This window comes from Dryas octopetala, chromosome 5 (genome assembly GCF_963921425.1).
Source record: "Dryas octopetala chromosome 5, drDryOcto1.1, whole genome shotgun sequence".
NCBI classification, from domain to species: domain Eukaryota; kingdom Viridiplantae; phylum Streptophyta; class Magnoliopsida; order Rosales; family Rosaceae; genus Dryas; species Dryas octopetala.
The window spans coordinates 7,135,900-7,160,439 of NC_141370.1; the positions used below are offsets into that span (position 1 = coordinate 7,135,900).

Below are 24,540 nucleotides of genomic sequence, written 5' to 3' on the forward strand. Positions count from 1 at the left end.
GTACTTTGAGATCTATATATATTGTATTTATTCCAAGTACAACATTACTTGGTGGCACGTCCTTCATTTCTAAGTACACATGCGTTCAAATTTGTGTATGCTATGAGCTAAACGAATCACAGCCTAACACGTGGCGGGAAACATTTTTAGCCATAACACGGGTCATATTGATTTGCTTAACCTCAATGTAATTAGTAAAAGAAAATTGTGCCTCTCTATGGGGGACCTTCTGTCTTACTTGGCCTTAATGTGCTTTCAAACGTGCCTATCAAAACAAAATAATTATCAGCATCACAAAATGGGGTATAAAGCTCTTGTTATTTTAGCATATCGATCAGTAATATTTGTTATTTTGCATATTTCCAACTTTTGCTTGATATTGCACTAAATTGGGGGAATTTTCAATGGGTAAATTAAACGATACTTTTATAACTGGATCTTCCATTTTCTATTGAGTGCTGCTATTTGCACACTTTTTTTTTTCACACCCTTTTCTCTATTTTTTTGCCAACACACTCCCTACTCTCTTTTAATATCCCTCTTATAAGACACACTCACCCCACCCAAACAATACACACCTCTCTCATTCCTTCTCTCTCCTCCCTCCCTTTCTCTCTCTGGCAGCCATTGGTTATTATTGGTTGTGGTGATTTTATTTGGAATGCATTGATCAAAAGGCTCACTTGAAGATCAAATTAAGTTCCAAATGTGTACGTTGAACTTAGTTGCTGCTTTCATTATTCACATTATGTAATCCAATTTCTATATTGGTCATTGGTTAGTAATGGCTTCTACTCCATCAAGCTCGAAAATGAAGCCTAGCCTTATGCTTTCTTGTTATTATGAGCTCTTATGAATCATATTGTTATCTTAAGATTTAATGTCAAATCCTTTCAACCCAGCCTTACCCACACCATGCGCAGCACCCGAGCCCCACCCCTTTCTCTCTTTCCTTCTTTCTCCTCCTTCCCTTTCTCTCTCTAGCTTATCAGCCCAGCCACCCCGCACCGCCGCACGCAGCACCCGTTCGGCACTGGTCCGCCAAAAATGTCACACTCGTTCAGCAATCATCCGCCGAAAATGTGAGTGTCGTTCGGCAGGTACCCACTGAAACATCCAGGACACATTCAACAAGTACCCGTCGAACCAGCTGCATGCTTGGAGAAGATGGGTGGGGCTCGGCATGTTGTGCTCGGCGATGTCCGCGGCTGGGCATGCAACTTCATGACCTAAATGGCCATATGTAAGAAAAAATATATGTATATATATATATTATGCACTTCTCTTTCCATTCATTCATAATTATATCACTGCAAAAAACAGTCTTCATCAGTTTGATAATTTTCTGGGAGGATATGTATACAAGATTGACATTCTCTACTACCAAGCTAGGTTCTATATGACACTTCTCAAAACCCTCCACCATGAACACAGAATCCCTCTGCCCTTTCAAGCTCACATAGAATAATTCTGGGTGCCTCACAAAAGGTGTCGGGGAGAGAAAAGAGAGAGGAGAGGAGGGTGGTGTGGCTGGGCTGGGGAGGGCTTTAGGGTATTTTTACAATGGGGCTTTAGAGTCTTTTCACTAATTAAGTGATAGAGGTATGCAAATAACAGCCTTTTTTCTAGAAGGCTGCTATTTGCACACCCTTTTGTAAAAAAAAATCAAAAATCAAAGGAAAAGACACACTCACCCCTCACCCAACACACCCCTTACTCTCAGACCAAAAAAAAAAAAAAAAACACACACCCCTAAAAAAAAAAAACACACCCGACCTCCTCCCTCCCTTCCACCAAGCCCCAGCCCCGTCGCACCCTCCCTCCAGCCCCGACCCAGCCCGACCTCCTCCCTCCCCTCCACCAAGCCCCAGCCCCGTCGCACCCTCCCTCCAACCCCGACCCAGCCCACCTCCTTCCCCTCCACCCAGCCCGACCTCCTCCCTCCCCTCCACCCAGCCCCGGCCCCATCACACCCCCTCCCACCCAACCCCGTCGCACCTTCCCTCTAGCCTCAACACACCCGGCCCACCTCCCTCTAGGTTCGGTGGATATATGCCGAATGGTTTATGAGTGTTCCGCGGTTGGCTGTCGAATGGTTTGTGGGTGTTCGGTAGGTGGCTGCCGAATGATTTGTGGGTGTTTGGTGGGTGGCTGCCGAAGGAAGGAGAAAACAGAGAGAGAAAGGGAGGAGGGAGGAGAGAAGATGAGGAGGTTGGGGGTGAGGTTGGGTGCTGCTTGTGGTTGTCGGGTGAGGGAGGGAGGGGGCTGGGTGGGTGGGTCGGGGCTGGAGGGAAGGTGCGACGGGGCTGGGGCTTGGTGGAGGGAGGGCTGCGTGGATGGGTGTGGTCGGGTGAGGGAGATGAAGGGGGGTGTGTGTGTTTTTTTTTTGGTCTGTTGATGGGGTGTGCAAAAGAGAAAAAATGGAGTTGGTTTTGGGTGTGAGAAGGGTGAGTGTCTTTTCCTTTGATTTTTGATTTTTTTTTTTTTACAAAAAGGTGTGCAAAAAGAAAAAAAAGGGTGTGCAAATAGCAGCCCTCTTTTTCTATTTTATTCAATCTTTTTTAATTAGTGGTTTTTCTGAAAGTAATTTAACCACAGGAAAAAAAAAAAAAAGCTAAAAACATATGCAGACGTACTATTCTTATAAAATTAGCGTAATATTTTTCTCACTATAATATACATTACAAAGACTACTGTTGTACTACTGAGATTTTAGGCTTAGTTGCATAAGATGATTGTTTTATAAGTATTATAAATCTTACTGTTTTCCGTGTTATAAGGTACTAAATCTAACACTATCAATATATAATATTACATTATAACAACAATAGTGGTATTTTGTCTAAGGGAAATTCTATACATACTCAAAAATCTTTTTATTTTACCCAACTTCTCAATTTACCCAATTATCAATTTTTTCAAATTAATATTTTCTCATTTTACTCAACTACTATCATACCCTTATTAATAATACCTAACCTCCCTCCCTCCCAAACTTATCTTCAACCTCACTCTCATAACTAAACTTCAAACTCCAAACTAATTTTTGTCTCCATATCATCCAATCAAGGTTGTTTGGACGAATGAAGAGTCAAATCGTCGTTTGGGAGCTTCCAAACGAGGGTTGTGTACAAACTTTTTTGTGTTATGAACGCCATGAACGAATCTGGGTTCGCGCAGTGTTCGATAGACCAGTGCCGAACATTTGCATTATGTTCGACAGGTGCCTACTGAATATTTGCATTTTATTTGGCAGGCACTTACCGAACATTTGCATTATATTCGGCAGGTGCCCACCGAATAATGATAGGATGTTCTGCAAGTGCCCACCAAATGATGGTTGTGTGATAATTTTAGACATTTTTGCACCATTCGGTGGGTACCTGCTGAACATCCTACCATTATTCGGTGGGCACTTGCCGAATATAATGCAAATGTTCAGCAGGTGTCTATCGAATATAATGCAAATGTTCGGCATTGGTCCACTAAATACTGCGCGAACCCAGATTTGCTCAAGCTTTTAATACCCACGAAAAAATGCAAAAAATTGGCACACATACCTCATTTGTGCCTCAAAAATAATGATTTGATCCTCTATTCGGGTTAAAACACTTGATTGGATGATATGAGGTCAAAACTTTGGTTATGGAAGAGGTTGAAGATGAAGATATGATGTTGGGTAAGAAAGAAACAAAGTTTTTTTTTTTTATTTTTTTTTTTTAAGTTGCATTTGTCCTCAATGGTCATTTCATCATGGGACATAATTATCCATTCATGATTAAATATTTTGTTTGGTAAAATAAGAAGAATGTTGGGTATATATGTATAGAATTTCCCTTTGTCTAATTTAGCTCAATAATTTGAGTTAAATCATTTACTAATTTGCCCCAATGAAAGAGCGAACTTTTGGTTGATTTACATTTGTGACTACTACTTGATCACTTGAGTCATATTTCCTTTTTTGAAAGATGTCTGATGAGCTAAAGAGGCCTGTAGCCATTGTTCATTTATTTGGCAATAATGCTATACGTACCATATTTTTATACCATTTTACTGGACAAGGTTTTCCTTTTTCTTTTTGGTTTTTATTTTTATTTTTTAGTGTCCAATGTATGAATGCTATGTAAATTGTCACATAAGGTGGTATGAAATTGTAGTATAAAAATGTGGGATGTCTAACACTACTGATTATATGGCAACCCCCCCTCTCCTTTCTTACTCATCATTAATTATGATTGCAAATGCCAAATGTTCTAAAGCCATGCAGAGCTGTTCTGTGCAGTTTTTATTGCATGTACTTATATGGCTTATGTTTTCCTAAGACCATGGATGATCAGTTACTGGGCTTTGGGGAAGTGTGATGAAAGTGTTTCCTTAAGGAGAATCATAAGAGACACAAAGTTGGTGGATTTTGTAATCTTATCCATTACTACTATATTGTTTTCTTTATTTAATTTGAGAACTGAATGGAATCATTTTAATTGTGCTCCATCAAAAGCCTAGCTTGTTTTTAGACTTTGTTCTAATAAATACTTCACTTTCATGCAACTGCACCTAGACATTGCCTAGTAGATACAATGACATCCTTGTTGAAATCTGTTATGGATCCCTTTTGCATGAACTTGCTATCTCATTTTGAATATTACAATTTAATTTGTTTAGGTTTTGTCATTACTTTCTGAAAACATACTTTTTTTGCAGGTCGTCTCGGAACTTGCTATGATTGTGTTTGTTTCCTTTGCCTTTAGACAAGACAATCATATTTTTTACCTTTCAATCCACTCAATTTAAGGTCTGCAAGCATGCAGCATCATCAAAAGAACAGTGGGAGAACAATGTAAGCCACGGCCAACATCTTATCATCCAACAACCTAGTAAGCTCCCATTCTCCTTGTAAATTATTGGTCATTTAATTATGCTTGTTTACCTAAATGTTTTTCTCTTTTAGCAAAAATTTCCTTCTTAGTAATATCCTAAGGCAGTTCTAGGGAAGGCAAGAGGATCATTTTTGTATGAACCAGTTTTTCAGGTGAAAACATTGGAGGGGAAGATGGTTTGGAGGAGGCGAAAGTATCATGTCAAGAGAAGTAAAATCCCTGGGACATTCCACTTCTGTGTCTTGGACAACAGGGTTGTTTCGAATGAGTTTTGGACAATTGTTGATGTCGCCGATGATCTTAGTTGGGGCTTGTTTTATTATAGTGGTGCTGCTCGAGTTGCAGGCCAATGTTACACTGGCGCTGTGCTTGTCAGTACAGATGGGGCATACCCAAATGATGTGCATAGGAGGAGGTTGGTTTCTGCTTTGGAGAAGTGTGGAATTAAAGTGTGGGAGCTGTATACAGTTAATAATTGTTCACGTTTGCATTCTATGATAGAAGTTAAAGATCAGTCAGGGGTATCCATGTTGGGTTTAGCGGATGCTTGAAATTGAAAATGCCCTTGTGTATTGATTAGTCATAGAAATTGAAAATGCTTGAAATTGTTCACGGTGGTACGTCTCCTGTTGGCGTTACACACATCGAGATAGGGAAGGCACTCACGGGAGACTGATGCAGAATTACTTCATCCATGCACCGATAGAAGACAATGTAACGTTTCAGAGACGTTTTTGTATGCATCAATCCCTATTCAATAAGATTATGAACGATGTGTGCCTCCATGATGATTGGTTCCAATCCAGGCCAGATGCAATCGGTAGACTTGGTTGCACACCCCATCAGAAGGTGACTGCGACATTGAGAGTGATGGCATATGGCCAACTCTTTGATGTGGTCGCTGAGCTACTAACTATTAGCCAGGGCACCATAAGAGATGCATTATATAAGTTCTGCCGAGCCATCACCAAGGTCTATGAGGAGCAGTATCTCCGCAGACCTAATCTGGAGAACATGAGAAGACTCACGCGAAAAGGGTGCTAGAAAGGATTTTCAGGAATGATTGGAAGCTGAGACTGCATGCACTGGGTGTGGCAAAATTACCCCATGGCTAAGCAAGCTCGCTATTGTGGGCACTAGCATACACCAACCGTTATTTTGGAAGCAGTTGTCTCATACGACACGAGGATTTGGCATGCAAACTTCGGATTTTCGGGTGCTAACAATGACATTACCGTGCTGGATTGCTCACACCATTTTGATGCAAAGATATCTAGAAGAGCCCACAAGGTGAAATAAAGGGTCAATGATGTGGAATACAAAATCTCATACTATCTTGCTGACGGGATCTACCTGAGGTGGGCGACTTTGATTTCATCAATACGCAACCCGATTTCGGATCCTCACAAGTTGTTTGCGAAGAGACAAAAGAGCTTCCGTAAGGATGTGGGGAGGGCGTTTGAGATTTTAAAAGCTCGATGGTAGATTATCAAACGGCCAGCTCGTTATTGGAGACCCAACGATTTGGGTTATATCATGAAAGCGTTCATAATATTGCACAATGTGATTGTCGATAATGAACGACCAGAAGATGATCCAGCCTGGCAGAAGTTTAACGCGCAAAAGATGATTTGAAGGGCAGAAGCATAGTATGACGGTGTGGAACCAAGCATACAAGATGGGCCTCCATTATCTTTACCTGAGAATAATGTACGTCGCAATTTGATTAGGGATAGGCATCATAATGCATGGTTGAAGGAAAATTTAATTGAGCACGTATGGATCCAAGCAGGAGATGCACCACATACATGAGTTTATAATCATGAATGATTAGTGTTTGGTTGAGGGGCCAATGATGTTTAGTTTATGTGTTTGTGGTTTAGTTTATGTGTTTGTGTTGTGAAATAAAATAAATTGTGTTGTGTTTAACGTTTTAATATTTTAATATTAATACTAATGTATTAATATTAGTGTCATTTTGAACAGATAATTAAATGATTAACAATAATATAATATTTTTATATAAAATATTATAAATGTTTAATTAACAGGCACTTAATTAATTTTAAGATTAATTAAATATGTGAAAAATATCAATCCCCATATTTAGATATCAACACCATTGTGTTGGCGAGATCCAAAATTTAAAATTGGACACTATTTGATACCCAAAATTGATTTTGGGTATTGAGTATTGGGGATCATGGTTGTAGAAGGCCTAAGGCCTTCCACAATGCAATCAGAAACTGAACCCCAAACCCAATTTTTGGGTATAAAATGGGTATAGCCCATTCACAATGGGCCGGATTGTGATCCCCATAATTTTTTGAGACCCAAAAACTATCCCCAATTTTGGGGATAAACTATACCCAAAACCAAAATAAACTACTGGCCCACAAAAAATAAAAAGCTGATATTCTCTCTCATTCACATGAAAGCAACTTGCGGACCCACTGGAACATGAAGGAATAGGGAGCTGCCACATCAGCCAGCAGCCCCCTGCAGCTCTGCATGCCCATTAATCAATACCCTGCAGCCTTCAATCAATTGTCATGCCTTTGGATCAATTCTCCACGCAATCAAAAGCAGCCTTCAATCAATTGTCATGCCTTTTGATCAATTCTCCACGCAATCAAAAGCCTACAACGGCTCCCTGCATATTGAATGGTCAGCCCAAAAAAGGTGGGCCATTTGAAAATGAATGGTGGAGATTTACGTGCCGTTGAAGATCAACGGCCCAAAAAATAATCAGTCATTTTTGAAAAAAATAATAATAATAAATATAGAAAAAATCGAAAAAAATGTCAAAAAAATCCCAAAAAATTCAGAAAAATTTCTCAAAATTCCCTTTAATTTTATAACGGCTAGTACACCAAAAATTCTATATAAACCTCATTCTTCTTATTTTTTTCTTCACATCTTTCTCTCTTTTACACCATATTTTCATCAAATTTAGTTAATTCAATATGGTTAGAGGTCTTGGTTGGGCCAAAGATGAAGATATTGCTCTAGTTCAAGCTTGGCTAGAGAAGTCTCCAAATTCGGAACTCGGTGCACAACAAAAAAATGATGTATTCTGGGCCGAAGTTTACATTGTTTTTCAGCGTAATTTGGGCACACCAACGGGCAGAACGATGGGCGCAATTAGATCACGGTGGAAGGACATTGCCGCCTTTTGCAACAAATTTTATGCCTCGTTTTTGGATGCCGAAAGGAGACGTCAAAGCGGTGCGAATTCAGACGATGTGGTAAGTTTTATTTTATGAATGTATATATTTAATTGAATGTTGTATGTTTATTCCATTGTTGATACTTGATAATTTATTCATGTGCCATAATTTTTGTAGTTTGCGGACGCACTTGAGATATATAAAGACAAGAACAATGGAAAAAAGTTTAGCATGCTCCACGTTTGGAAGGATTTAAAAGAATGCGTCAAGTACTCAGCTGCAAATTCAACTGTGCGAGTCAGAGATCAGGACGCACCGACCGATTACACACCGGATGATCAAGATGAGACTTGCCTTGATACAGATGATGATCCACCATCATGGCAACCGGTAGGCCCGTCACGCCCAAGGCCCCTAGGAAGAAATAAAGCAAAGCGGGCCAAGACAGCTGATCCCCACCAAATTCATATGTTGGAGGCAATTGACGAATATAATGATAGGTCACGTGTAGCTGAGGAAATGAGACATGACAGAGAAAGGGCGAGGCAAGAAAGAGAAGTGGCAAGAAACATGGCATGGGAAGCAAGAGAAAAGGCGAAAGAAGCAAGAGAAAGGGCGAGAGAAGAAAGAGAACAGGTGAAGCTTGAGAGGGCGATAGAGTGGGAGGAAGGTCAGATTATGGATAAAGACTTGACAAACATGAATGACATGCAAAGAGAGTATTGGGGATCAAAGCAAGCTGAAATAATTGCAAGAAGACGTGCACGTGCTACCTCTAGTTCAGCCGGATACTACCCGGATATGACCGACCTCAACCAGTCATACCCAGGGTACCCTCCAAATAATTAGTGGATTTGAATTATGTTTTTATTATGACTGAGATGTGAATTATATTTTTATTATGTCTGAGAGTTGAATTATGTTTTTATTATGCTTGAGAGTTAAATTATGTTTAGGATTTGAATTATTATGTTTAAAGTGACTATTCCCCTACCAGTAGGATTTGAATTATGTAGTGGATTTGAAGTGACTATTCCCGTACCCTGCATGAAGTGACTATTCACGTACCCTGCATGATATGACTATTCACGTACTCTGTGTGAAGTGACTATTCACACACCCTGCATGATATGACTATTCACGTACCCTGCATGAATTGACTATTCACTAACCCTGCATGATATGACTATTCACTAACCCTGCATGATATGACTATTCACGTACCATGCATGAAATGATAGGTCACGTACTCCATTATTATGAACTCTCTATAAATTGTGATAACTTCGTCAATTGAAATTCACATAGTTTTTATCTATTCAGGATAATTTATCATCCGATCAAAACTACGATGAATCCTTTCAACTACGCATCGTCTTCATCGTCATCTTCGAGTCCTCCCGAGATCGAGTATGACGATTCCGATACTAGTTACGAGAGGGTAGAGGAAGGCAGAAGGCTGATGGGGTGTGTAATTATGTCCATGGGGCAATCAGTCGTCGCCCCACGTCCACGTCACGGTGGTACGTGTTCTCGTCGGCGTTACACACGTCGGGATAGGGAAGGCGCTCACGAGAGGCTGATGCAGAATTACTTCATCCCTGCACCAATAGAAGACACAGTGACGTTTCGGAGACGCTTCCGTATGCATCAACCCCTATTCAACAAGATTCTAAACGATGTGTGCCTCCATGATGATTGGTTCCAATCCAGGCCAGATGCCCTCGGTAGACTTGGTTGCACACCCCATCAGAAGGTGACTGCGGCATTGAGAGTGATGGCGTATGGCCAACCCCTCGATGGGGTTGCAGAGCTACTAACCATTAGTCAGGGCACCATAAAGGATGCACTATATAAGTTCTGTCGAGCCATCACCCACGTCTATGAGGAGGAGTATCTCCGCAGACCTAACTTGGAGGATATGAGAAGACTCATGCGAAAGGGGCGTCAGAGAGGATTTCCAGGAATGATTGGAAGCTTAGACTGCATGCACTGGGTGTGGCAAAATTGTCCCATGGCTGAGCAAGCTCACTATCGTGGGCACTATCATACACCTACCGTTATTTTGGAAGCAGTTGCCTCATACGACACGTGGATTTGGCATGCAAACTTTGGATTTCCGGGTTCTAACAATGACATTACCGTGTTGGACTGCTCACACCTTTTTGATTGGGAGATATCTGGAAGAGCCCACAAGGTGAAATATAGTGTCAATGATGTGGAATTCAAAATCCCATACTATCTTGCTGACGGGATCTACCCTAAGTGGGCGACTCTAATTTCATCAATACGCAATCCAGTTTCGGAACCTCACAGGTTGTTTGCGAGGAAACAAGAGGGCTTCCGTAAGGATGTGGAGAGGGCGTTTGGGATTTTAAAAGCCCGATGGCAGATTATCAAACGACCCGCTCGTTATTGGGATATGGATGATATGGGTTATATCATGAAAGCGTGCATAATATTGCACAATATGATTGTCGATGATGAGCGACAACAAGATGATCCAGCCTGGCAGGAGTTTAACGTGGAAGAGGCGATTAGAAGAGCAGAATCAGAGTATGACGGCGTGGAACCAAGCATACAAGGTGGGCCTCCATCATCTTTACCTGAGGAGAATGTCCGTCGCAATTTGATTAGAAATAGGCGTGTGAATGAACACTTGAAGGAAAATTTGATTGAGCACGTATGGATCCAAGCAGGAGGCGCACCACATGCTTGAGGGGCCAATGTTGTTTAGTTTATGTGTTTGTGGTTTAGTTTATGTGTTTGTATTGTGAAATGAAATAAATTGTATTGTGTTTAACGTTTTTAATATTTTAATATTAATATATTAATATTGGTGTCATTTTGAAAAGCTAATTAAATTATTAACAATAATATAACATTCTTAATCATAAAATATTTTAAATATTTAATTAACGGGCACTTAATCAATTTTAAAATTAAGTAAATGAGTTAAATATTAATATCCCCATATTTGGGCATCAATACCATTGTGTTAATGATCCCCAAAATCTATATTTTTACACTTTTTGATCCCTAAAATTGATTTGGGTATTGAGTATTTGGGGATCCCCATTGTAGAAGGCCTAAGGAAGTGAAAGATATCTCACTAACGATCAACAATAGTCCTGTAATTTATTCCTGAACAAAAATGATGGAACAAGGTCATGTCATTGCTCGTGTAATTAAATGCATTAAATCTCCAAAACAGGGGAGTTTCATGCTTTATATAAGGCAAAACCTGACAATGCCTTCATCAACAGCACATTTGAGTGCTCCTCTCATTGCTATGAACAATATGTTGTAATTTCATTCATTTTGCACAATCAAATATTCCATTCTAATTGAGCATTGGAACAATTATCATCAAGTTAATGTTGAATACCAATCACCAAAAAAAAAAAAAGTTGGATACCAATCACAAAATGGCAACTTCAGAAATATTTGATTACAAGTCAAACAAATCCCTAAAAGAATAGCAATCAGATTAGCCCTTGTAAAGATAGTCAGACTGTATGTTCAGAGCCTGATCTCAATAGACTCGAGTTCAAATTCAGCCAGCAATTCCCCATCATCAAATTAATGTGGAATACCAATCACAAAAAAGACAACTTCAGAATATTTTGATTACATGTCAAATAAATGCCTAGAAGAATAGTAATCAGATTAGCCCTTGTAAAGATAGTCAGACTGTATGTTCAGATACGGATCTCAATATACTCGAGTTCACATCTAGCCAGCAAATTCCTCTGCAGTCGCTTCAGCTGCAATGAATTGCGCTCAAACAGTTGGACTAGTCCATTCCATTCATGGTTACGACTTAAGCCACATACCTCAACAACATCGTTGTATGTTGGAGAAAAAATCGTCTCGCAGTCCAAGATGCTCTGAAGTGCTCTCATGTATACTCTGTAGGCCCTTTGCCTGGCAGCAGCATTTGTAGTAACCACATTAGAAGGTGTAGATCTGTGAAGCTCCTTCCGGGCTCTAATGTATCTTCTTAGAGTATGGAAGGAAGCCGGCACTACCATCCTGAATATTGAAAAAAAAAAAAAAAAAAAAAAAACAGAGCAAAACTGTAAATTCATAGATCAACTGATAAGGTATACAAGCAGATCAACAGAAGTAAACACAAACAGCAACCAAACTGACAGGAAAAACATTAAAGAAAAACAAACTACCAGAAGCATCAGCTTGTTTTCCTTTCTCTTACTTATTTGCCTTGTGAATGACACCTCTGTTACGAGTTAGGACACCAGTCATTGTACAGTACACTTTTCCCATATACATAAAAAAGAATGTTATGAACCGACCTCCACATACATCTCCCAAGACAGGAAAATCCAATTACAAGTGTAATGACCCACTATAACACATTAATATTTGGTATTGAATCAGCTGCACCTACTTAAGAGTTTAAATTGTGCATTAACCTGAGTTGCACTGTCATATTTCCATCCAAATAGTCTACTGTGGCATTGAACTTGAAACCCCTAATGTGAATAATTTCAGAAATCATAAGCTACCATAAGCTACGTTGAGAGCCCACTGAAAGATTATATATCATGGTCATATCAGAGAAAGCCCGATTTGGAAGTGTAATGAAACTAATGAAAAACGCCTAAAAGAAACAAAAATCAAATCGATAATGCATACCTGTTGTTGTGAGGTGGGTGACGGAAGAGTGAGTTTCAGCAAGGGTGTGCCACAGAAAACCCAGTACCTAACAGATACGAAAAGCAAAAACCAAGAATTACATACTATTGAAAAGGCAAAGAAAAACAACTAAAAGATAGAAAAGTCAAGAAAAGCATCCGATTGAAAACCCAAAATCCCATTAAAAAAAGAAAAAGAAAAAAAGAAACCCAGAAAACCCACTGAAAGATTATATATCATCGTCATATCAGAGAAAGCCCGATTTGGAAGTGTAATGAAACTAATGAAAACGCCTAAAAGAAACAAAAATCAAATCGATAATGCATACCTGTTGTTGTGAGGTGGGTGGCGGAACAGTGAGTTTCAGCAAGGGTGTGCCACAGAAAACCCAGTACCTAACAGATACGAAAAGCAAAAACCAAGAATTACATACTATTGAAAAGGCAAAGAAAAACAACTAAAAGATAGAAAGATCAAGAAAAGCATCCGATTGAAAACCCAAAATCCCATAAAACACGATTCTATTGAAGAACAACTGAAACAAAGAAAACTGAAGAAAGTCATACAATTGAAAACCCAAAATCCCATTAAAAAAAGAAACCCAGAAAACCCACTGAAAGATTATATATCATGGTCATATCAGAGAAAGCCCGATTTGGAAGTGTAATGAAACTAATGAAAAACGCCTAAAAGAAACAAAAATCAAATCGATAATGCATACCTGTTGTTGTGAGGTGGGTGGCGGAAGAGTGAGTTTCAGCAAGGGTGTGCCACAGAAAACCCAGTACCTAACAGATACAAAAAGAAAAAACCAAGAGTTACATACTATTGAAAAGGCAAAGAAAAACAACTAAAAGATAGAAAAATCAAGAAAAGCATCCGATTGAAAACCCAAAATCCCATAAAACAGAATTCTATTGAAGAACAACTGAAACAAAGAAAACTGAAGAAAATCATACAATTGAAAACCCAAAATCCCATTGAAAAAAAAAAAAAAAAAAAAGAAAAAAAGAAACCCAGAAAACCCAAAATCTCTCAAGAAAATCATACAATTGAAAACCCAAAATCCCATAAAAAAGAAAAAAAAAAAAGAAAGAAAAAGAAACCCAGAAACCCAATTCTATAGAAAACTAATGAAAAATAAAACAAAAATGGAGAGATGCATATACCTGTTGTTGTGAGGTGGTGCGGAGTGTCTGAATGAACAGTGGTGAAATGGCGGGAGAAAGGAAGAGTGAAGTTTCATAAGGATACGGGTAAGGCTATGGGCTTTTTTAAATGAACATATGGGCTGGGCTTTGGTGTGAGCCATTGGGCCTGGGAGTGGGGTTGGTAATTGGGCCTCGGAGTGAACCCAGCAAAAATTCTAAGCAGTTGGCGGTCGTTCGGGACCGTTGATCACAGCCGTTGCGAAGCAGCTTCTCCCCTCCCCTTCCACCTCCACGACTATAGATCGCGGCGGCCGGCCGTCGTTCATCGGCATAATGATGCAGACAAACCTGAACCTTAGAAAGTCGCCGGCAGAGACGCTACTGAAGATTGAAGAACGTCAATCTATGGGGATCGATCTCCATTTCCGTACATCTTGGTCTCTGCCTCGAAATCCACCATAAATACATCAAGATGTTGCAACACATATAGATGGGTTCTGAATCTGGGAAGTCTCTGAGGAATTTATGTGGAGGTGGAGGAGGAGCAGCCACATGCATCAAATCAAGGAGGTCTCCTCCTCCACATAATAGATCGATCTACTTTTATAATAGATCGATCTACTTTTATAATAGATCGATCCACTTTTATAATAGATCGATCTATCAAAAGTAGATTCAAGGAGTTCTCCTCCTCGACAAGGGCGGCTCTCAACGGGAAGATGGTGAACATGATAGGAATTCGACTTTTTCATTTTGTGTGGCTCTTTATTTAAGGTTGTTCCGGTTTAGTTTGGGTTCAGTTTTGGTCCGTTTCGTTATTGGGCCTGGGCCTGGGTTTGTAGGGTATTCACCTTTTGCCCTGGGAGTGCAAGCCACAGATCGGAGGTCCGTGAAATTATAGGCTATTTAGAGGCTATGCAGACCACCCTCACCTTGCTGAGTAGACCAACCTAATATATTTTGTCTAATTTTTTTTTCCTATTTTACCCTTTATTGCAAAAACATGATGAAATCACCCAGATTCATTCGGTGGTCATCTACCGAAACATCCACTAATGTTCAGCAGATAAGTGTCGAATAAATACAAATATTTCGACAGATAACTGTCGAATGCCTTTTTCATTTCCATTCGGTAGTTATCTACCGAATAATCCACTAATGTTCAGCAGATAACTGTCGAATAACCATAAATATTTCGGTAGATAACTGTCAAATGACCTGACGAACAAAATTGAATTTTTTTGTTTTAAGGGTAAAGTTGAAATTTTGAAATAGGATGGTCAACTCAGCAATTTAGGATGGTCGGAATAGCACTGGCCTTTCAGAAATCATAAGCTCATAGACATGGGACCTTTTGCTTTATTTTCAAGGTAATGCATTTTGATTTTAACTGGCATTCTGATATGTTCATGAATTTTGTGGTAAATTTGAGATAAATGTGTCATATCTAAGGACCTTTTGGTAACTACTAAATTATCAGTATGATGATGACGCCAACACTCTCCCCTTGTCATGACCCTGCGCACCCCTCGTTTCAGTTATATTGAAGACTGTTGATGCAAAATGTTTTAATTTTTTTTTTCTATGGTGCTTATTTGCTTTTAGCCTTCAATTTATCTTATGATTTTAAATAAAAAGTATAGCAAATTACAAAAAAGTCAATACAAAATTTCAATATTACAAATAGGTCAATACAAATTTTTTTTTATCTCATATTAGTCAATAGTATATTTTGAAAAATTACATTTTAGTTAATGACCCAATCCATTTTAGTTACCATGCAAGTCCAATTTACTTGATAATGTCAGGTATTTTGGTGCATTGAAAAATACCAATTTGTCCATCTCTTTTTTTCATTACTTATGACCATAAAATTGACGTTTTCCTTAATTTAGTTTAGGGTATAGAAATTGAATGTATGGTATAAAATGAGATGTAGGGTTTAAAATTAGAGTTCCGGAGCTTATGACTTATGATTTAGGTCTCAGATTTTGGGTATAACCCAAAACCTGAAAGTTAAACCCTAAGCCGTTTTGTTACGTAGCAATCAAATACAAACTTAATACAAATCTAAATATGAATAGTAATGTATGTTTATTAATTTATTGTAATTCATATTTTTTTCATTTTGATCAATAGTGACTAAAATGAAATTATGAAAAAATGCTTTGATTAAAATATAATTGTGAAAAGTTTTATTGACTTATTTGTAATTAGCCCAAAAAAGTATAAGCTTGTAATCTTTACTAGATTCAAAAAGGGTACATTGGAGATGTTAATATGTTAATTCGATAAGGAAATTCTTATTTATTGCATTACACTGGTCAAAGAAAATATATTGTTTATTACGGGTTGTTTGTACCATGGTTTTTAGTAAGTGAATTAAGCCCAAATAGACAGCTCATTTCAAGGCCCAATTTCGCAAAGCACAAGTCTTTGACGAATAATATGTGCCTAGCGAAAGGATTACCTCTCGGCTACACTAGGCCGAGAAGGTTGTAGAAGGGGTCAATCATACGAACACACTTATCTTGAAAAGCTGACAAGTGCTGGATGTCAGCTATCATGGTAGGATAAGTACAAAATCTTAGGCTTGTTCAGTGCTTTACACGTGGGGATCATCCAAGGACATATTGCTGCCTATCATCCAAGGACATATTGCCTAGGGTTTCAGGGGCTTGATTTGGGTATAAATACCAAGCTATTGTCAAAGTGAAAAGCTCTCACCAACAACTCACACACAAAACTCTCTGTAATTTGCACAATGGCCTGATCCATTACTTCATTTTGTCTGCTCTTTGGACTCTTCTGAATTTGTTCTTCATTTAATTTTGAGTTATTAAGAATTGTGATCTCCGATCCAATTTTATGCATTTAATTTGTCCGAGTTTGCTTTTATTAGCATTTATTTCTTAGTTAAGCATTAATTTCCCTCATTAAATGTATATCTCTCCTAAGAATTGAACATCAATTAAAGCGGAGATTGGAATCGAATCATTTACGTATAACATCTATGTAGCAGTTCACAACTAGTTGATCGGCTAGATCTAGAGTTTCTCCAGATCTCCTTTGGATCTATTTTCTCAATTTTATGTTCATTAAGTTTGATTGACACTACAAGAAAAACAGTTTGGGCAACGAACCTAGTTCCTCTCCCAAAGTTGATTTTGGGCGACGAAATGTGTTCGTCGAGTGTTTGGTCACCCAAACCATGACACCCAAGAGTTTGGGCGACGAAAGTACCTGGGGAGACGAATTTGGTTCGGCTCCTAAGGTAAATTTGGGTGAAAAACATGTGGTTCCTCTCCCAAATTATATTTAGATGACGAACAATTTCATCGCCTAAACCTATTTTATTTAAATTAAAAAATAATAATATTTTTTATATCCAAAATGTATATAACACAAAACTTTCTAACACAAAATTAATAAATTTATATCCAAAATGTATTAATAAATTTATACAAAATGTATTAATAAATTTATTCACTCGCTTCGACTTCAGTCCTCTGAGTTACGTAGATACGGAAGTCGCACTGGATGACGCGGGAGCTGAAGTGCCCATAACTTGACTGTAGTGGTGAGCCGAAGAGGGCTGGACTATCGCATCGGGAGCCGAAAAGGGAGTGGCCTAGACTGCGGCATCAGGAACGTGTGAGGGAGTGGCCTGGACTACGGCATCGAGAGCGGGTGAGGTATCGGGATCGGGAGTGCATGCGAGCTCCGTGGTCCTAGATGCATGCATTCGCCTTCCACTTTATAATCAAAAAAATTAAACACAACAATTTAACAATTTAACAATTTAACCACTTAACTAAATTTTATAATTACTCTGAATCGCATATTTTTACACACGGTTCTGTGCTGCCATCTAAGAGTACATTTTCAAGCTTAAGGTCTCTATGACAGATTTGCTGCCACAAATGAATTAATTCCTTACTACAATCAACACTACCAAAGATCATGAGGAAAAATAGCAGTATAACAACACATTAACAGAAGAGTTCCAATTTACAGACTATTGAATGACAGTAACAAACTCCTAAAATCAATTGATGGAAGAAAAACCTTGTCTGATGCAAAAGCACAATAGAAATGCAAAAGGATGCAAATTTTAGCTACATTATGAGTGATTGTTAAGTAAGGGCTTCAAAAAGATAACATGAAGCTCTTTTTTCCCATTATAAAAAAAGGAAAATTCGAATTGATTCCACTTTCAGGGGACATTAAGAGATCCCAAATTCTAAGTTTTAACCTGTCAAAGAAGAATCAATTTACCTCATCCTCACTAAATCTACCAGCATTGCATATTCTCCTAACAAGTTCTCCTCCTGCCTCATACTCCATTACTATGGCTAGATGAGTTGGTGTCAGCAGGACCTAAAAGAAAGAGAGCCCAATACTCTTAAAAACAAATCTTTGTATCAGAATTCAAAAATAGGCTATTCACATTAACAAAGAGTGACAGGAAGTAAAGTTCATATTTTTAACAAAGGTATTTTAACAAAATTCCTAATGACTCCTACAAATTTAAGCACACTAACAGATACTAACAATGCTTATAAAAAATTGATAGAGAACATGCCATCAGTATCTTTCAATGGATCCGTTAAGATTTATGTTTAATTATGTTGTTCATTTTCAATAAACATTGTGGTCTGTAGTTAGGTATAGGGCAGACCTAGTCTATAGGAGAATTCCTAATTTGTAGGAGTCATGGTTAGGTTGTTAACCATGTTTGAATTCCTAATTTGTTGTGTCGTGGGTTGTTCCACAAAATCTGCTAAGTGGTGTTAGTGCTACTTGCAGACCAAGCTCTGTTTCTTATTTAAGTTGTGAACTTTCTTTTTAGTTATAAGGTTGAAGTCTTTCAGTCAACGTTTTTTGGTTCAACAATCAGATATTGTTCTTTAGCCTTCAAAATTCTTCAACAGTTGGTATCAGAGCCCCCATTGGGCTTGAGTTTAAAAAAAAAATCCCACCAAGAAGCAACATCTTTTGTTCTTGCAGTAGCAAGTATCCATGGCGACTGACAAATCAGTAGAGAATTTTGTCCAGCCAGTCATACCATGCTTTGATGGACACTATGACCATTGGAGCATGTTGATGGAGAATTTCCTAAGGTCCAAAAAGTATTGGGATCTTGTGGAAACAGGATTTGAAGTACCAGAAGAAGGAGCAGCACTGCCACTGACGCAACAACAACAAAGGAGATTTGATGATCAGAGGCTGAAAGATATGAAGGTGAAGAATTACTTGTTCCAGGCAATCGATCATGCAATTCTGGAGACCATCCTCCAAAAGGACACTTCCAAGCAAATCTGGGACTCAATGAAAAGAAAATACCAGGGTTCAGCAAGAGTGAAGCGTCAACAGCTTCAATCCTTGAGAAAGGATTTTGAGACTCTTCAAATGAACAATGGAGAATCACTTACTGATTATTTTGGCAGAGTTATGGGGATTGCAAACAAAATGAGAATCCATGGTGATAAAATTCAAGATAGTGCCGTTGTTGAAAAGATTTTGAGATCTTTGGCACCAAAATTCGACTATGTCGTGTGCTCTATTGAAGAATCCCATGATATTGATGAAATGTCAATTGATGAGCTGCAAAGCTCCTTACTGGTCCATGAACAAAAAAATTACTCGTGGCACCTCTGGCATCTCAGAAGAACAAGCTTTGAAAGCTTCTACTTTCGCTGAATCCTCAAGTTCAAGAGGAAGAGGTCGAGGTAGAGGTAGAGGAAGAGGAAGAGGTGGTCGAGGCAACAGAGATGGAAGCAGACACTATCAGAATTACAAGAGAAATGATGATAATCACTCCCAGAATAGAGGAAAAGGACAAGTTGACAAGTCCAAGATTGAGTGCTACAGGTGTGGCAATTTTGGGCATTATCGCAATGAATGCTATACAAAAATGCCTAAAGAAAACGAAAAGGGAGAGAAGTCAAACTTTGCTGAGAAAAGGGAAGAAGTAGAGACACTTTTGATGGCCTTACATGCCAAGGAGAAACCTGAACCTGATGTATGGCATGTCGACACAGGATGCAGCAATCATATGAGTGGTAATAAGTCTGCTTTCTCTTTTTTAAATAAAGATTTTCGTACTACTATAAGTTTTGGGGATTGTTCTACTGTGAATGTGATTGGAAAAAGCTATATTCAGATCGTGACTAAGAATGATTTTGTTGAAACAATTTTGAATGTCTTTTATGTTCCTGATTTAAAGACTAATCTGTTGAGTGCTGGTCAAGTGCAAGACAAAGGTTATGTTATCACAATTCAAAAAGGTGCATGTGAAATATATGATCCAGCAAGAGGTGATATTGCCATTGTTCAAATGGCATCAAACAGATTGTTTCCGCTAAAGATCAAGAATGTCCAAGCCTGTTTAATGGCTAAGGAAGATGATCGATCATGGCTTTGGCACCTCTGCTACGATCACTTGAATTTCAACGGTTTGAGGACACATCATCAAAAACAAATGGTGACAGGTCTTCCTATGATCACACCTCCATCCGAAGTTTGTGAAGACTGTGTTGTAAGCAAGCAACACCGAGATCAATTCCAAAAAGGAAAAGCCTGGAGAGCTCATAATCTGCTGGATCTCATACACTCAGACATATGTGGACCAATTAATCCAATCTCAAATGGTAAAAAGAAATACTTTGTTTCGTTTATCGATGACTTTAGTCGAAAGGCATGGGTATTTTTTTTGCAGGAAAAATCAGAAGCCTTTAATGCATTTAAGAGTTTCAAGGCACTTATTGAGAATGAAACTGAAAGAAGGATTAAAACCCTTCCAACTGACCGTGGTGGAGAGTATTGCTCTAAAGAGTTTGAAGCCTTTTGTGATGAACAAGGGATCAAAAGACAATTCACTGCTGCGTATACACCTCAGCAGAACGGTGTATCTGAGAGGAAGAATCGAACCATTCTCAACATGGTTAGAAGCCTGCTAGTCAAAGAAAGTGTCCCAAAGAAGTTCTGGCCTGAAGTTGTTTTGTGGGCAATACATGTTTTGAACAGAAGCCCTACTTTTTGTTAAAAACATGACACCTGAAGAAGCCTGGAGTGGAAGGAAACCAGCAGTGGATCACTTCAAAGTGTTTGGGTGCATAGCATATGCACACATTCCAGATGAAAAGAGGAAAAAGCTCGATGTCAAGGGTTTGAAGTGTGTCTTTCTTGGAGTTAATGAACTATCCAAAGCTTACAAATTATTCAACCCAACTACGGAGAAGGTAATTACCAGCAGAGATGTGGTTTTTGATGAAGAAAAGATGTGGGACTGGTCTGGAAAAGGCAAGCACCAGCAGCAGCAAACTCCAGCTAACTTTGATGCAGCAGACGACGACGATGGAATTGAAACGCAGCAGCAATCTCTTGGCAAAACCCCACCTGCAAAGGATCAGCCACCTCAAAATCAACATCCAAGAAAAAGACCAGCTTGGATGATTGATTATGTAAGTGGAGATGAACTCTCTGATGATGATACCACTGCACACTTTGCTTTGTTTGGAGATTCTACTCCTCTCACATTTGAGGAAGCAGTTGAAGACACAAAAATGGCAAGACGCAATGGATGCTGAAATCAAGTCCATTGAAAAGAATGATACATGGGAGCTAGCTGATTTACCTAAAAGTCAAAAGACTATTGGCGTCAAGTGGGTTTTTAAAACCAAATTGAATGAGAAAGGCGAGGTTGATAAGCACAAGGCTCGTTTGGTAGTAAAGGGATACAAGCAAAAATATGGTGTTGACTACAAAGAGGTGTTTGCCCCAGTTGCAAGGCAAGACATAATTCGTTTGGTAATCTCTTTAGCTGCACAAAACTCATGGCCTATTTTTCAATTAGATGTGAAATCTGCCTTTCTACATGGTGAGTTACAAGAATATATAGGTGTTTGTAGATCAACCTCCAGAATTTGTGAAGCAAGGCAAGGAGAAAAAGGTTCTTAGATTGAAAAAGGCACTCTATGGGCTGAAACAAGCACCACGAGCTTGGTACAGCCGCATAGATGCATACTTTGTCAAACAAGGCTTCCAAAAGTGTCCATATGAACATACTTTGTATGTTAAGGTTAGTAATGAAGGTAAAATACTCATCGTGTGTCTTTATGTTGATGATCTGATTTATATTAGAAGTGATGTTGATATGTTTGATGACTTTAAGAAGTCTATGATGAAAGAATTTGATATGAGTGATTTAGGACTGATGCACTACTATCTTGGTATAGAAGTAGTACAATCAGAAGCTGGCATTTTTATTTGTCAGAAGAAATATGTTCAGAAAGTGTTGAAAAAATTTTAGATGTTGAATTGCAACCCAGTTAGGACACCAGCAGAAACATGATTGAAGATGAGTAAAGATTTTGATGGCAAGAGAGTTGACAGCACTCATTTCAAGCAGATAGTTGGAAGTTTGATGTATCTGACTTCAACAAGGCCTGACATTATGCATTCTGTGAGCATGATAAGCCGATATATGGAGACTTCTACTGAGATGCATCTCAAGGCAGCCAAAAGAATCTTTCGATATTTGAAGGGCACATCTGATTATGGCATTCATTATAAAAGGAGTAAAAAAACAAGTTTTTTTGGTTTTATTGACAGTGATTATGCAGGGGATATTGATGATCGAAAGAGTACTTCTGGAAATGTGTTTTTGATGAGTTCATGAGCCATTTCGTGGTCATCCAAAAAGCAGCAAATTGTGACACTTTCGACAACTGAAGCTGAGTTTGTAGCAGTTGCTTCGTGTGCCTGTCAAGCTATTTGGCTAAGACGAATGCTTGAAGTTCTTGACCATCAGCAGCAAGGTTCTACAATCATATTTTGTGACAATGTCTCTGCTATAAAGCTTTCGAGGAATCCGGTTATGCATGGAAGAAGCAAACACATAGATGTTCGCTATCATTTCTTACGTAATCTTTGCACAGATGGTTTGATTGAGTTAGAGTTTTGTAGGAGTGAAGACCAAGTTGCTGATATCCTAACTAAACCTTTCAAACAACCAGTGTTTGTACAACTCAAAAGCTTGCTTGGAATTTGTTCATCGCATAACGTAGTTCAAGGGAGGGTACTCGCACAAGAGTGAAGATGAAGTTCAATCCTAAACTGTTTTCTGCAGAAATCAGTTTAAGGGAGGGTGTTAAGATTTATGTTTAATTATGTTGTTCATTTTCAATAAACATTGTGGTCTGTAGTTAGGTGTAGGGCAGACCTAGTCTATAGGAGAATTCCTAATTTGTAGGAGTCATGGTTAGGTTGTTAACCATGTTTGATTTCAGGTTGTTGTGTCGTGGGTTGTTCCACAAAATCTGCTAAGTGGTGTTAGTGCTACTTGCACACCAAGCTCTGTTTCTTATTTTAGTTGTGAACTTTCTTTTTAGTTATATGGTTGAAGTCTTTCAGTCAACGTTTTTTGGTTCAACAATCATATATTGTTCTTTAGCCTTCAAAATTCTTCAATATGATCAAGAAAACAATATGCCAAGGGTAGCAAAAAAAGAAAAAGAAAAAAAAAACAAGCAGCTTAGCTTATGAATTTATATAACAAAAGAAAAGGTTGGTTAATTCTACATTAGTAATCTACATAGAAGAGTAGCATTTATGGATATACACATAATTCATTACTAACCTCTTTGAATTGAATAATATTTGGATGCTTCAATGACCTGTGGTTCATGATCTCCCTTTGCACATGTTCGATTATCTGCAACACCAAAGAAATGAAAAAAACAAAAAAACAAAAAAATTCAATTCCTAGAAAAATTCAAATATCAAAAAGAAAGGAAAAAAAAGTGAGAGAATTGACACAAAAAAAAAAAAAAAGGAAGATAAGAGGTGAAGAGATGAAACAGACCTTCTGGTCTTTCTTGTCCACTTGTCTCTGACCAGCCTTGCAACCCCAAAATTCCCAGACCCAATATCCTTCACAATCTCATACCGCTCCATAGAATTCCAATGTCCAAAGCACAACAATCAACACAAATAAACATTGTCGATCCTTCTCTATTTGACAACCAGAGTTAGATCATGAAACCACCAACCTGCATCAAACTGCAAAGGGTCACAGGCTTGCAGCCAAAGAAAGCGTTCAGAGGGTTTAGGAGGACAAGTGGAAAAGACTAAAAACGGTGGGTAGGTGGTTTGGTGTGGGGATGGGTTTCGGGGAGAGAGAAATAGGAGGAGCTGGGTTGGGTTTCGGTGGGGAGGGCGGCGGTCAGGGAGGGAGGAGATGGGTGGTCGGGGAGGGTGATGGGTGGTTGGGTCTGGGTTGAAGAAGGGGAGAGGAAGAAGAGAAGAGATAGCAGTGGAGAAAAGAAAGAAAAGAAATAAAGAAGAAGAAGAAGAAAAGCAGATCTGGGGAGTGTTATTCGAAAAGATTTTAGGCGACGTAGCTACTTTAGTCGCCCAAAGGCACTTTAGGCGACAAACTAAACATTTCGTCGCCTAACGTCCTTTTGGGCGACGAAATCAGCTTCGTCACCTAAGTGGGTGAAATTTTTACCCCGCCAATTTTTTTAGTGAAATTCGCACCCTTGGGCAACGAAATGAGGAAATTATTTCATCGCCCAAGCTCCCTTTGGGCGAAGAAATTCGTATTTCGTCGCCTAAGACTTGAATTTGTTTTGCAAATTTATAATTTATATTTAGTGTTTTTTTAACAAATATATT

The 24,540-nt window shown here is 38.7% G+C and overlaps 2 protein-coding genes across 5 annotated transcripts; both read right to left on the reverse strand.

Annotated features, from left to right (window-relative positions):
* Positions 1-11,443: 11,443 nt before the first annotated feature.
* On the reverse strand, positions 11,444-14,580 carry LOC147283877 (uncharacterized). 4 transcript variants are annotated; one of them, XM_086244110.1, is made up of 5 exons: positions 13,876-14,580; positions 13,428-13,494; positions 13,035-13,101; positions 12,707-12,773; positions 11,444-12,082 (listed from the first exon to the last, which is right to left on the reverse strand). In XM_086244110.1, the coding sequence occupies exons 1-4, from the start codon at positions 14,016-14,018 to the stop codon at positions 12,742-12,744; spliced, it is 309 nt and encodes a 102-aa protein (XP_086100236.1). In that variant the 5' UTR covers positions 14,019-14,580; the 3' UTR covers positions 11,444-12,082; positions 12,707-12,741. The 4 variants fall into 4 exon arrangements, 3 of the variants coding, with proteins under 3 accessions (XP_086100236.1, XP_086100237.1, XP_086100238.1); XM_086244111.1 differs by lacking the exon at positions 11,444-12,082 and adding an exon at positions 12,099-12,598; XR_015122325.1 differs by lacking the exon at positions 13,035-13,101.
* Positions 14,581-17,488: 2,908 nt separating this feature from the next.
* Positions 17,489-24,064, reverse strand: LOC147283878 (serine/threonine-protein kinase SAPK1-like). Its single transcript, XM_086245608.1, has 6 exons — positions 23,730-24,064; positions 23,501-23,607; positions 18,136-18,237; positions 17,877-17,930; positions 17,689-17,771; positions 17,489-17,612 (listed from the first exon to the last, which is right to left on the reverse strand). The coding sequence occupies exons 1-6, from the start codon at positions 23,815-23,817 to the stop codon at positions 17,489-17,491; spliced, it is 558 nt and encodes a 185-aa protein (XP_086101734.1). The 5' UTR covers positions 23,818-24,064.
* Between the last annotated feature and the right edge of the window lie 476 nt (positions 24,065-24,540).